The sequence below is a fragment of the Siphateles boraxobius genome, unplaced genomic scaffold, assembly GCF_051911475.1.
Source record: "Siphateles boraxobius isolate OS27281-9 unplaced genomic scaffold, OSU_SipBor_1 16, whole genome shotgun sequence".
NCBI lineage: Eukaryota > Metazoa > Chordata > Actinopteri > Cypriniformes > Leuciscidae > Siphateles > Siphateles boraxobius.
In genome coordinates this window covers 15,689,673-15,702,554 of record NW_027508766.1, presented here as the reverse complement: position 1 = coordinate 15,702,554, position 12,882 = coordinate 15,689,673, and the positions used below count along the sequence as shown (strand labels likewise).

The following is a 12,882-nucleotide window of genomic DNA, read 5'->3' as shown; positions in this document are numbered from 1 at the left end:
ATGAACATCATGTGGACTTCCCGTTTGTGCGTAATAAATACAGCGTTTCCTCAATCCGGGGGGTTGCAAGCATTTGGACACAATAATCGCACGGACGACGTATCTTCTTGATGAACAACCTCAAACCAGCTATTGCCTTGATTTGATTTCACACAGTGGACACCACCCCCTTGTGGTTAATGTGTTACTGTCACAACAAACACTTCAGTTCCTTGTTTTCAATTACAGAAGTTGAGCTGTTTGAAGGACTCTTCGGTTTCGCTTATTCTAATGTCACTATCACAAGGACAGTTAGTGTTCAGCATTCACCATGAAGCTTCAGATATGTCTATTTCTCGGCGTGACATTTTTCTGCGTATCGACAGCTGATTTCTCTCCTCCAGTGGTGAACATCAGTCTGGACGTGCCTGCCAATCAGAGATGGGCTCCTCTGAAGAACCTCTATGATATTAATTTCTTGAGAAAAGCTGCATCTGAAGTGATCGAGTAAGTATCAAATAGTCTGATACCGCACGCGCACAGACTAACGAGGAGTTGCTTTCGATGGTATTCTTGCAATTTTGACAATTAGGTTTTTGTTACCCATTATATAATTTTACCTACCTGACGAGTTGAAAAGGTTTACGCACAAAACTTAAACTTGTAATCAAATGTTTAAGTTCGCAAAGCATAAAAAATGCATACACGAATCACGTGGTTAAAGCGCTTCTGAGAAGGCTGACATTCCCCCTCTCGTTTTTTAGTCACACTCGTTTTGTAATTACCTGTCGTTACTTTACCTGTAGGGTAAAGTTTAGTCATTGTTTGTCATCATCTCAGGTCCACAGCATGTCTTATGTGTTTATCTTAAACACCTTCTGCAGCTCGACTGTTCCCAAATGGGTTCATATTGCCATTAAACCTATAGTGAATGCTCTGGAGAAATACATCCCACAGCCGTATGCTGGAGAAATACAGGGCATGGCATCATTCTATGGGACTGACATTTCAGATATCGTGCTGCTGAACTTTGCCTATGAAGTATCTGCGTAAGTACTGTGTAACTGTTGACCTTTTCTGTATTTTTTGGTACAACTCTTCTTTTGAAAGTTGTCAACGTCTTTTCAAAATTCATTGTGGTTGCTTTGCTTTTTTTCAGGTTTTGCACCAGTATTGTAACTCAGAATACAAAAGGCAATATATACCACGGCAGAAACCTGGACTATCCCCACAACGTGCTCAAAAATCTAACTCTAGACGTAATTTTTCTGAAAAATGGAAAGGTAATAACGTGAATATTATTTTTATATATTAATGTTTTATTAAAGTTTGGGAGGAACACATTCAAAAGATCTATCGGTTAACTTTAGATTAGGCTCCAATTCTCACTATGAACTAATTATTAACTACGACTTTTGCCTCAGTAAACTCCTAATTACTGCTTATTAATAGTTAGTAAGGTAGTTGTTAAGTTTAGGTAGGATTAAGGAATGTAGAATATGATCATGCCGAATAATGCATTAATATGTGCTTTAAGAGTACTAATAATCAGCCAATAATATCCTTGTAATATGCAAGCTGATAAGGAACTAATGGTGAGAATTGGACCTTAAACTAAAGTGTTACCGATCTATCCAATCAGCATGAGAGGAGACCTATATATATATATATATATATATATATATATATATATATATAGCTGACTCCCCTACGTTCCTTGACCGTTTTCTCAATCCCTCCGCCACTATCCACCTTTTTCCTGGTTAGCGAATTTACCCATGATTCATTGCGGGTTTGAACCGGAAGCCGGTTGTCCATGAAGATTAAGCACCGCTTGTTCAGAACGTCGCAGTGATGTGCTGGTTAGAAAATATGTGAAATAAGTAGGGCTGCAACTGCCCGTGCACGACTGAAGTTGGGTTGGAAGTTATGTATACTATATGGGAGAGAATGCTAAACACTAATGAGCGTTTTCGTAATATATTGCCTATTCTGCATCTCAACGCACGCATAAGCTTGCCACAAAAAAACCTGCAAAAGTAATGATTATGCATTAAACATTTGAATTGTTTATTAATAACTAGTGTTTTCTGTAAGTGTCGACTGCAAAGATAAATTTTATGATACTGACTCGCAATCTTCGCAGTAGTGAACGCGCCTATAGAGAGAAATGCATAGGCCTACTTCATACGAATTAACATAAGCAGAGAGCCCATTTCTGCTCGTTTTTAATTATTTTGTTTAAAAGTACACATTTCAAGCTTTCTATAGATATACTTATCATGTATGTGAGGCAAGTAACTTATACGCTGAGTTTTGTTGATTAATAAGACGCGCTCCAGTTCACGCGCCCGCGCCTCCGTGTCCTGTATATCTACTATTTGTGCTTATTATTTATTATTCAAGGCAATTTGTTGATAAAACATTGATAAAAATGAAGATACAATTTATACTTAACGAAATTCACTTTAAAGAAAGGCTTTCTACAAAACAAAACTTAATAAGTGGTCAAAATCATGTCTGAGCCATTCCAAATGTTTTCCGATATATTGGGGATCTTATGATCATATCTGACTCATCTTATGCGGTTCCCTTTTCATATAATCAACATGAAATAAATTTAAAAAAAACATTATATTGTGAAACTTAAATATAAAAGGTATGTTTAGTTGTTTTTTGTTTAACTTATACTTAAGCGTCACACTGCTACGCTTTGCTCATGTGCTCTGGTGTGTAGCCTATGCATGTGTGCGTGATGTGATGGAGGGGTGCGATTCTCGAATATTAATTGCATAATACCCAGCGATCTTCGAATATTATTTTTGCTTGAAATGCCCATCCCTACTGGTAACGTATTACACCTTTTTCGTTGGATGCTTCAGTTTTAGCGCAGCTAACCAAAAACGTCTACTCTCTGGTAGGCTATTGAATGTAGCTGATACGAACCGGACATATAGGCATTCTCTCCTTTTTATCTTATGCTCAAAGCACCCAGTTTCTAAAAAGTTTTTTTTATCTTCTTTGAATTGTTAAAACAACCAACAACAGCACATGTTGAGCCTGAACTCATTCTCTCACTGCTAATACAGTACGAACCGGAAGTAGGCAACCGGAGTCGTCGTCATGGCGGCGCCCATTGTTTAGAGCAGAATAAGGTGGATTGGTTGGTTCCTATTCTACCCAGGGATATGAGGGAGTACTCTTTGATCGGGCCAAAATCCGAACTTGGAGCCATCCTCTCGGGACAGCACATCAAATATTACTCTATCTGATTATTTCATGAATATTATATTAATGAAATTTGTTTCTCTACAGGTGGCCTACAGAGGAACCACTTTTGCTGGTTACGTTGGGCTGTGGACTGGACAGAGCCCCAACAAGTTTACAGTGTCTGGCAATGAACGCAGTAGGTTTGATTTTTTTTTTTTAAATGAGATAATCTAGTGAATTTTGCACAGATTTGTATTATGTCTGTATTTCCACAGATAAGGGACATTGGTGGGATAACATAATTTCAGCCATTTTATTAAAAAGTTCTCCAGTTAGCTGGTTAGTACGAGAGGTGAGAGAACATTGTATATAACAATTCAGTATTTTACTGACTTTTTGATTATGAAGAGACTTTGGCATTGAATAAATCTGTTTTTTTTAATTCTCTTCAGACTCTTGAAGCAGCTGTGGATTTCCAGGATGCAGTAGTGAGGCTGGCCAAGGTGCCGATCATCACAGATGTTTATTACATTTTGGGCGGTGTTCATGCTGGTGAGGGTGTGGTCATCACCAGAGACAGGGGAGGATCAGCTGACATATGGCCCCTGGATACACTTCATGGAAAGTAAGCACCAACCATCATTTTTAAATTATATAAAAATGTTATAATGAAAGACAAAATGGATGACAATGCTACAATAGGCTTCCATTTGACCATTCTGTTATGGCGCTTTTCCACTGGATGGTACGGTTCGGTACGGCTCAGTACGGTTCGGCTCGGCACGGCACGGTTCGGCTCGCTTTGCTTTTCCACTGCGTGGTACGACTCGGCTCGGCGCGGCGTGGCTCGGTTCGCTTTAGCTCGGTTGCTTTTCCACTGAAGTTAGTACCGCTTCAAAGTGGGTGGGATTATGACTGATCGTTATAGTTTATCCGCTCCTCGGTAACTAACAAGAGGAACGTCTGCGGTTCTCGTCCACTGACCACGATTCAGCCATTTCTTTTTTAAAAGTTTTTTTGTCTTCAAGCAAGTCAAGCAAGTAGTTTTAAAACATTGGAGGCTGTTACTGGCTATTTAAATCTAGCGGGTTTGATGTCTCGCAAATACAGTGGCGCTTATAGTGACGATTCTGTCTGTCTGACCAATCAGTGATCTACAGTGCTTCCACGTCACATTTTAGTATCGGTACAGTACGCTTGGAACCTCAACAGAGGTGGTACCATTTAAAGCGAGCCGAAGCGAGCCGTACCGTACCGTACCATGCAGTGGAAAAGCGCCACATGTGAGCCGTGCCGAGCCGAGCCGTACCGTACCATGCAGTGGAAAAGCGCCAAAGGGTGTCGTAACGTTACCGAACCGAACCGTACCATGCAGTGGAAAAGCGCAATTATATAGTACTAGTGTTTTCCTCAAAGTGTTTACATTACTAAACCTGTGATTTTGACTGTTGCTTATTTTAGCTGGTATAGAGTTGAAACCAATTATGACCACTGGCTACCTGCCCCTAAACGAGATGAAAGAAGGCAAGCAGACAGTTATCTTTTATCAATAACATGAGAGCATAAATGAGGGATAATTTACTGAACGGAACAAATTAAGAATTGTTTCTCACATTTCCTGTTCTTTTTTCTCTCTCTCTTTTTTTTAGAGATGTGGCAATGAAAGCATTAAATTCTACTGGTCAAAACCATATTAGTTTGGATTCTCTGTATAAGGTATATGAACAAATTCATTTTGGCTACCTATTATTGTCCTAGATTATGACATTTATTTCTGTTCTACAGTACATTGTTAACGTACCATAAAATGGGCTTGTATAAATGTTTTTTAGTATATACGTAAATGCATTCAGTCATAAGCAATTTCTGCTGTTGTATATCAAAAAGATCTGAAGATTTTTCTTTAATGATATCTGTGTTTTTTGATAGTATGGACTCTCATTAAATAATTTATTGAAAAATGTGTTGATTCAGTGACCATGTCAGTTTAATTTTTACAGGTTTTATCTGTGAATCCTGTATGTAATGGGTAAGGAAGACAGTTATGCATTTTCACCTATCACATGATATTTTATGGTTATGTAAATGACCTGAAGTAGAGTGATCATTTCTCATAATGTGGTAACCAGTAGTACAAATATACTATATACTTGCTCGTAGAGGTTATTATTAGGATTTAACAACGCAATGCAGAATTTAAGTATTATCCTAAAGAGATCGCAGAAACAAGTCTTGTAAATCCTCTGCTTTTTCACACCGCTTCACAGACACTCATTGTTCCAGCTTCTCAGCTGGAAATCAGAACAGTCCAAGCATTGATATCTGTTGAACTCTCACTCTCTTTCATGTCTGATGCCCAAACTCAACACTCATTTTAAACTCATCTTGCTCTACTAACTTTATTTATCATTGTTTGTTGGAGTTGTTATTTTGTCATGTGGTGCTAGTGGGTTCTTTGTAACCATATGATGATATTCATTTACATTTATGCATTTAGCAGATGCTTTTATTCAAAGTGACTTACAATAGAGAAACAAAAGGAATTTGTCACAGAGCCAACATTCATAGTATACAATGCCAGGTTTATTAGAAAGCTAAAGGAGGGAGCAAGCTAGAGCAGAGGAAAATGCAGTGAAGAAAAAGGAGAGGATTTAATCTATACTTAAAACATAAAACATTTTTTCATTCTGCTGACACAACGCAACATTGTTAGTTATTTGTCCCAGTTTTCTTTCATTCATTATTTTACCGGGTTAAAAACTCATTGGCCCTCATTTATCATTCTTGCGTAGAAACGGGCGTATATGTTGGCGTAAGATTATGCTTACACTCCTCTCACCGCCTGATTTATGAAGCTGTGCGTACCTTTGAAATCCAGGTGTACGCAATACCTGCCCTTGATAAATGCCGCGGCTGAAAACGATCGTCATTAGAATAACACGCCCCTATATATTCAAGTCTCCGCTTCCCCCACACCCTCATTTTACGCCATGGACACACGGAAGACGGCAAAGAGGAGACACTTCTCCGACGTGGAGATCGAGACCATCACCATCATGAAAATTATTATTAAATCAAACAACAATATTGTTGATGATAAATTCGAAGTTAATTGTATTTTTTTTCCAAAACGCTATAAATCCATAAATTTTTTGTCAAAAAAAACAACAACAAAAACAACAAGAAGAGAACATGCAACATATAATCAGGGACTCATACTATAAATTAATATAAATTAAATAAGTGCAACTGCATGAAATAAATAAAAGCCAAACAAAATAAATAGTAAAATAAATTAAATAGTAAAAATAAAATAAATATTTCCAATGTCACGTTCCAATATTGTCCACCACATAAAACAAATAATTTAAAAATAACACACAAATACAGTCCTTAAATACAACAATGTTAAAAATACATTCAAATCATTTAGTAACACATTTAGGCTAATAGTAGTTCGTGCCGAACTTGAAAAAAGTAATGATAACAATATTCAGGCCTACTATTAGGCTGCGTGTTGTAGCCATTAACTAAGTGCATTTAGTTTCATATTTGTTAAAAAATAATAATGTTATTTTTTCCCCATCTATGTTGATTATGAAAAGTGAACATAGGCTAAGATAGGATGCGCAATATATCGGGAGACATGCTCAGACATGATTTTGGCCACTTAATTAAGTTTTGTTTTGTAGAAAGCCTTTCTTTAAAGTGAATTTCGTTTTGTATAAATTGTATCTTAATTTTAATATTTTTTTCATCAACCAATTGCCTGGATTTAATAAGAAGCAAATAGCAGACAATATAATCATGAGTCATGACATGGAGGCGCGGACGCGGTCCCTTGCATTGCACGTGAACTGGAGCGCATCTCATCACAAATTAACCGAAACTCAGTATATGCCTCACAGACATGAGAAATATATATATATAAAGAAAGCTTGAAATGTCTTTAAACGAAACAATTATCAACGAAAAGAAATAGGCTACTCTCTCTATTTGCACGTTCACTACGGAGATGGTGATAATCAATTTCATCTTTGCAGACACAACACTAGTTTATTAATAGAAATAAAATAAAAATTTATTTTTAAAAATGGCATTTATTGCGTTTTGGAAAAGAGCTCCTCATATCTTTTAGTTTGTCAGTGCGTTTTGTGGTGTTAGGAATTGTTTTTCTGCGCATTTCCGCACTAACTCAAAACGTGCGTACATGTACATGTACGTAGGATTTGAGCGTGCCGTACGCCAACGTCCATATTGATAAATATCAAAGTCACCGTGGTTTTGGGTGTACGCCAGGCGTACGCTGGAAATTTGGTGTACGCACTTTTGATAAATGAGGGCCATTGAGATTAAAATCTCTTTTACAAGAGTGACCAGGCCAAGATAGCAGCTACAGTAACATAGTGTCACGAACACACGCAGGGAAAGACAGATCCATAGGCAGTATGTTTAATTGGGTTAAAGAATCCAATCCGTAATCACAATCCGTAATCACAATCCAGTCCAAGCAAGGTTCAAAATCCAAAAGGCAGTCCAAAACATAAAACACCAACAAGACTCAGGCAAAGAAGTGTGAGGACATAAAACAACGACTCCGTGACAAACACTAACACAGACAGGGTATATATACACACAGAACTAAAAAGGTGATGGGAAACAGCTGTGTGCAATGAACAGATGAGTGGCAGAACAGAATGCTGAGAAATGAGGTCTATTGTGAATGACACCGTGAAAACACGGAACTCTAGTGAACCCCAGGGAAACACAACCAGACACTGTGACACATAGACATACAAATAAACAAAAAACCCAATCAAGCATCACAACAGCAATTTACCAGAGGATAAAACACATAATCAGTTAAAAGTAACTTAAAACTCATTTAGGGATGGAAGCATAGTCAGCTTTAAGATGTTTTGTAAATGATTCCAAGCAGATTTAAATTATATTATATTTAAAGCCTTTTCTTCCTAGCTCTGTTCAAACTCGAGGAACCTTAAGATATAACAAATCATTAGAACGAAGATTGTAGCAAACATTTGTTTCAGAGAGACAAATAAGATGGAATTAGACCACAAATAGACTTATAAATAAAACAATACCAGTTAAAACGTCTTCGGGTATACAAAGATGGCAACTCAGCTTTATCATATAAAGTGCAATGATGTGCTTGATAACTATAAGCAGTAATGAACCTATTTTTAAGCACATACAGTTTTTATAAATTTTAAATAATGTACTGGGGCATTCATATAAAGCAGATCTCCATAATCCAATAGTGGTAAAAAGGTTGCAGATACCAAATTTTTCCTTGCACTAAAAGAAAATAAGATCTGTTTCTGAAATAAAAACCCAATTTAAGCTTAAGTTTAGAAAGTAGTTTATCAATATGTAGCTTAAAAGTTAATTTAAAAAAAATGTATCACTCGCAACACATTCTTTTTTTGTTCCTTAGGAAGATTTTCAGTAAGATTGCTTGGTAGAGATTTAGAAAAAATCATAGATTAGATTAGATAAATAGATTTAGAAAAAATCATTACTTTGGTTTTTATCTATATTTAAAACCAGTTTAAGTTTCAAATGCTGATTGTAAATAATGAACAGCTTGTGAGGCTGATGAAGCACAAAAATAGTGTTGTCTGCATAAAGATGGTACATAGCATTGGGAATGTTATCACAAATATTATATGTATATAAAGAAGAGAAAATGAAATGAGTTTCATACATACTGAAAATGTACAGATTAGATCCTGTTAGATAAAAAAAAAAAAAAAAAAAAAAATATATATATATATATATATATATATATATATATATATATATATATATATATATTTAGCATATAGCATCACATGAGCAAGAGTACTATTTTTGTCAATTTTTGATGTATTATTTTATATATAAACCACTGCAGTGCAAAAATGGATTTTTGATACTGGTTTCATTTGATTGGTAGGAGCCCTATAGCATCTTATCATTTCTAATACAGCTTTAATACATTTGTAACATTGGTCTAAGTGCATTGGTTTAGGGTTGTGGAGTGTTAAGTGCTTGTGTCTTCAGCTCACTTTCTGTAATAAGGCTATTTAATGTGAGTATGTTCTTTCTTCCAGGATCACTGTTTATACAACCGTCATGAGTGCCGCCACACCTGAGAAGTACACAACAGTTGTCAGAGATGTAAGAACAAGTGTATTTACATAAAACATACTCTGCTCAAGATTCATTTAAGATTTACTTTATTTCTGTTACCACCATTGTCATTTGAGGAAGTCTAGTTGACTGGTTAAGTAACGTTTTGTTTTAGTTGGATGAAACAGCATTTCTATCAAAATGTTAGAGGTTACTGTAGCTTCTGAAGTCATTTTGACATTAAGGGAATTTTGCAACACTCTGTCAGGTCAACTTTTCCAAGGAGCATCACAATATTTGGGGTGAATAACTGGGTCGTGTGTCTTTTCTGTGCTTTCGAAACTTAACTGTCAGCTGACTTTTTAAATACAGTTAATGGTCTTTCCTTTCTGTTCACAGATGTGTGTGTGATGGAATGAGCCATTCTCTTGATCAACTCAGCTTAATTCTGATCTTAGCAACAAATCCTTCTTCTCTTCATGCCTTTAGACTAAGAAATTAGTCTAATTTTAATATCTGTAAAGATATATATATATATATATATATATATATATATATATATATAGCCTATTGCAATAAAAAAAAAATTCACCAGATGACTTGAATAGCTCTATTTTGAAAGATGAAATCATTCTAGAATGATTGTGGTATTTTTGTATAGAAGTGCATCCGCATAGAAAATAAAATGATTGAATAATGAAAAATGACTGGTTACTCTGAACTTTTTCGAGTGCGAACCATCCTTTTATGGCTGAACGATTTGGTCACAGTTTACAAGAGCTCAAATATCTTTCTACTTGAATTTTCATAGGCCATATTCCCACTTTTTTTTTTTTTTACTTTGATTTAATAAATGTGTGTATTTTCAAATACTAATAAATAGTAATAAAATAATAATGTGTTTTTAATAATAATTAATTTTGTATTGTGATTATTATTAAATAAAAATATTTAAACTTGCTATTGTACTGTCAAATAAAAAAATGTAATTAAAAAAATATTTAGAACTGTAATTATTTACGTCTTCATTTCTTAAGTTTTAAATGTTAAACCAACTTCAGAGTGAAATGCAGCACTGTGTTTGTTTATGCTACTGTGTTTCAGTGGTCCACAACTGATGTTATTGAATAAAAAATGTAAATGTAATTTTTTCAATATTTGTTTTTTCAAACAAATATTTTTTAGAGCTGGGCTGGGCATGTAAGTGCAAGACGCTTTAATAAATAAAATAATAAAAATAAAAGAAATCAGAGAGTTGAGGAAGCGAGAATGGGGCAAAACAGATGGTGTCTGTGTGGCAACTGCTTGCCAATGCCAAGCGAGTAAAGAGCTCCACTTTTTGTCAGCAGCTGTCCGGGGTAGGCTAAAGATCAGACGATTTTACTATTGGTATAAATAATTTAATAAGTCTTCTACCGTTGTTTGCTTTATTTTCCCCAAGCAGTCACTATGTTGAACGCACAGAAATACCCTCTCCCCCCTTTACACTGAACAAAGTCAACACTGTTCTGCTCATCTACCTCATGAACATTTTCAATCTTACAATTACGATATTAATAATTAACATTGCAGTGAATTGCCTTGCACTGCATATTTAAAATCTTAAATCCCAGACTATACTGATTTGCACTATTCCTTCCCTATCCAATTGTTATTGTATATTTTTTGTACATTTCTTAATTCTATTGTATTGTTATCCTGCATACTTCAGTATTTTTTTATATATATTTCTTACTGTCCTTTATGTTTTTATTCTTTATATGTTAAGTGAGTGTTGTACTTTGAGAACAAAGATAACCAGAGTCAAATTCCTTGTTTGTTTGCGCAAACCTGGCCAATAAAGCTGATTGTGATTCTGATGAGAATATATAGTAAAAAAAAAAAAGAGACAAAAAGTGGAGCTCTTTACACCAAACGTTGTCGTTCTCGCTTGGCATTGGCAAGCAGTTGCCGCACAGACACCATCTGTTTTACCCCACTCTCGCTCCCTCAACTCTCTGATAATCTTCATTTTCATGTAACTCTTGAGTGGGCCTATCGTCTTCCGCGTTATTCTCCTGATTTAAGCCTACTTCTCGGGTTCAAACTGAAAAGGCTGAATGGCAGACGTGTTCATCTCGCTACTGTCAAAACTTAGCTAGCTAGCCGGTACGTTGGAAAAACAATAAACAAAGCTGCTACAGCGGCTAGGCTACAACCGGCTACAACCTATACACGTCGCTACCCAGAATGCATTGAGACGTAAATAACTATGGCGGCCTACCAGTTAACGGATTTTTAGCTTTTTTTAATAAAAACAAAAACATTTGGAGTGTTTTTGCATCACCTTTTTATAGCTGACGCCCACGTTAATCTTATAAGGCCAGCATGCCGCACTAGTTGGGGTTCCCTTTAAGAACTTTATTACCTTTTGTTTTACTTCTTTGAGAATGAGACATTTGTACCAGTCGCACTGAGACATTTCAAATGATACTAAACATGTATAAAACTGCATGATAATTGTTCACATTAAAACCATATATCTTTTGGATGAGTTTTAGGTGACCTCACCACGAGAGTGAGAGAGTGGGGGTGGAGCGAAAGAGATGTAGATTAGAATGATTCTGGGGTGAGACTTGCGTCTCGAATCGTGGACGAGAGTGAGTTCAAATGGTAATTTTCAGCAGGGTCTTTAGTCCACTGGAGGAGTGATCGTTCCTCAACTAGTTTTTCAGTCTTACAGTCCCTCCTTGATCCCGTGGGTCAAATTTAGATGAACATTTACAGGGTCTCAGTAAGACGTTTGTTGTAATCCATGAGATTTAACTCAAAGATTGTCGTTGCAATGTTAGCTTCTGTAGAAGCTTTCAGAGGGCTGTGTTCACCTGCAGAACACCTGGTCTCACCAGCTGTATGTAGATTGAGTTCAGCAGGTGGATGAATGCGTTCAGGTGTGTGTGTGTGTGTGTGTGTGTGTGTGTGTGTGTGTGTGTGTGTGTGTGTGTGTGTGTGTGTGTGTGTGTGTGTGTGTGTGTGTGTGTGTGTTTATGTGTGTTTGTGTGCTGGCTAAGTCCCAGTCGATGACAGGATTACATTATAAAATTTTTTAATTGATTGAAGCGCTCACACTTCAGATCTATCCGTTTTTTTATGTTTCTCTTAGTGGCATGTTGAGAAATCAGGGGCCCTCTGATTTTCCAACCACCCTAACAACACTCAGAAAATTTAAACATTTTGAAATTTAATAGCAGGTCTGTCTCTGCTTTATAATTTGCATCATCGATTTGTGACTATAGCCATTCATATCTATATTACAGTGTTTTCCCAGAGTTGGCAGAGTGTTGTGAATAGCGTATGTTATGTGCGTCTCTGTTAGACTGTCATCATTGGATCAGCTTTACCATCCAATTTGTGTGAAGCTCTCTGGATCTGTTAGTGTGAAGATGGACAATAGACATTTAGTTCACCTGTTTCGGTGTTGGCTGCTTAGCATTTGCTTTTTTGAGGTGTCATTCACACTAGTGCAGATCTCTTGTGACCTGCAAAAGGCTGTGGTACTTCTGTCTGATGTTTAGCATT

General features: G+C 36.3%; 1 protein-coding gene across 2 annotated transcripts; it reads left to right on the top strand.

Annotated features, from left to right (window-relative positions):
* The first annotated feature begins 187 nt into the window (after positions 1-187).
* On the top strand, positions 188-9,853 carry LOC143739328 (N-acylethanolamine-hydrolyzing acid amidase-like). Of its 2 annotated transcripts, XM_077231732.1 has the most exons (11): positions 188-486; positions 864-1,028; positions 1,139-1,262; positions 3,295-3,385; positions 3,465-3,541; positions 3,642-3,814; positions 4,651-4,713; positions 4,839-4,905; positions 5,190-5,218; positions 9,306-9,372; positions 9,724-9,853. In XM_077231732.1, exons 1-11 carry the CDS (start codon positions 311-313, stop codon positions 9,733-9,735), a joined length of 1,044 nt encoding a protein of 347 aa, XP_077087847.1. In that variant the 5' UTR covers positions 188-310; the 3' UTR covers positions 9,736-9,853. The 2 variants fall into 2 exon arrangements, 1 of the variants encoding a protein (XP_077087847.1); XR_013204173.1 differs by lacking the exon at positions 4,839-4,905 and having other exon boundaries at positions 189-486; positions 9,724-9,846.
* Positions 9,854-12,882: the final 3,029 nt, after the last annotated feature.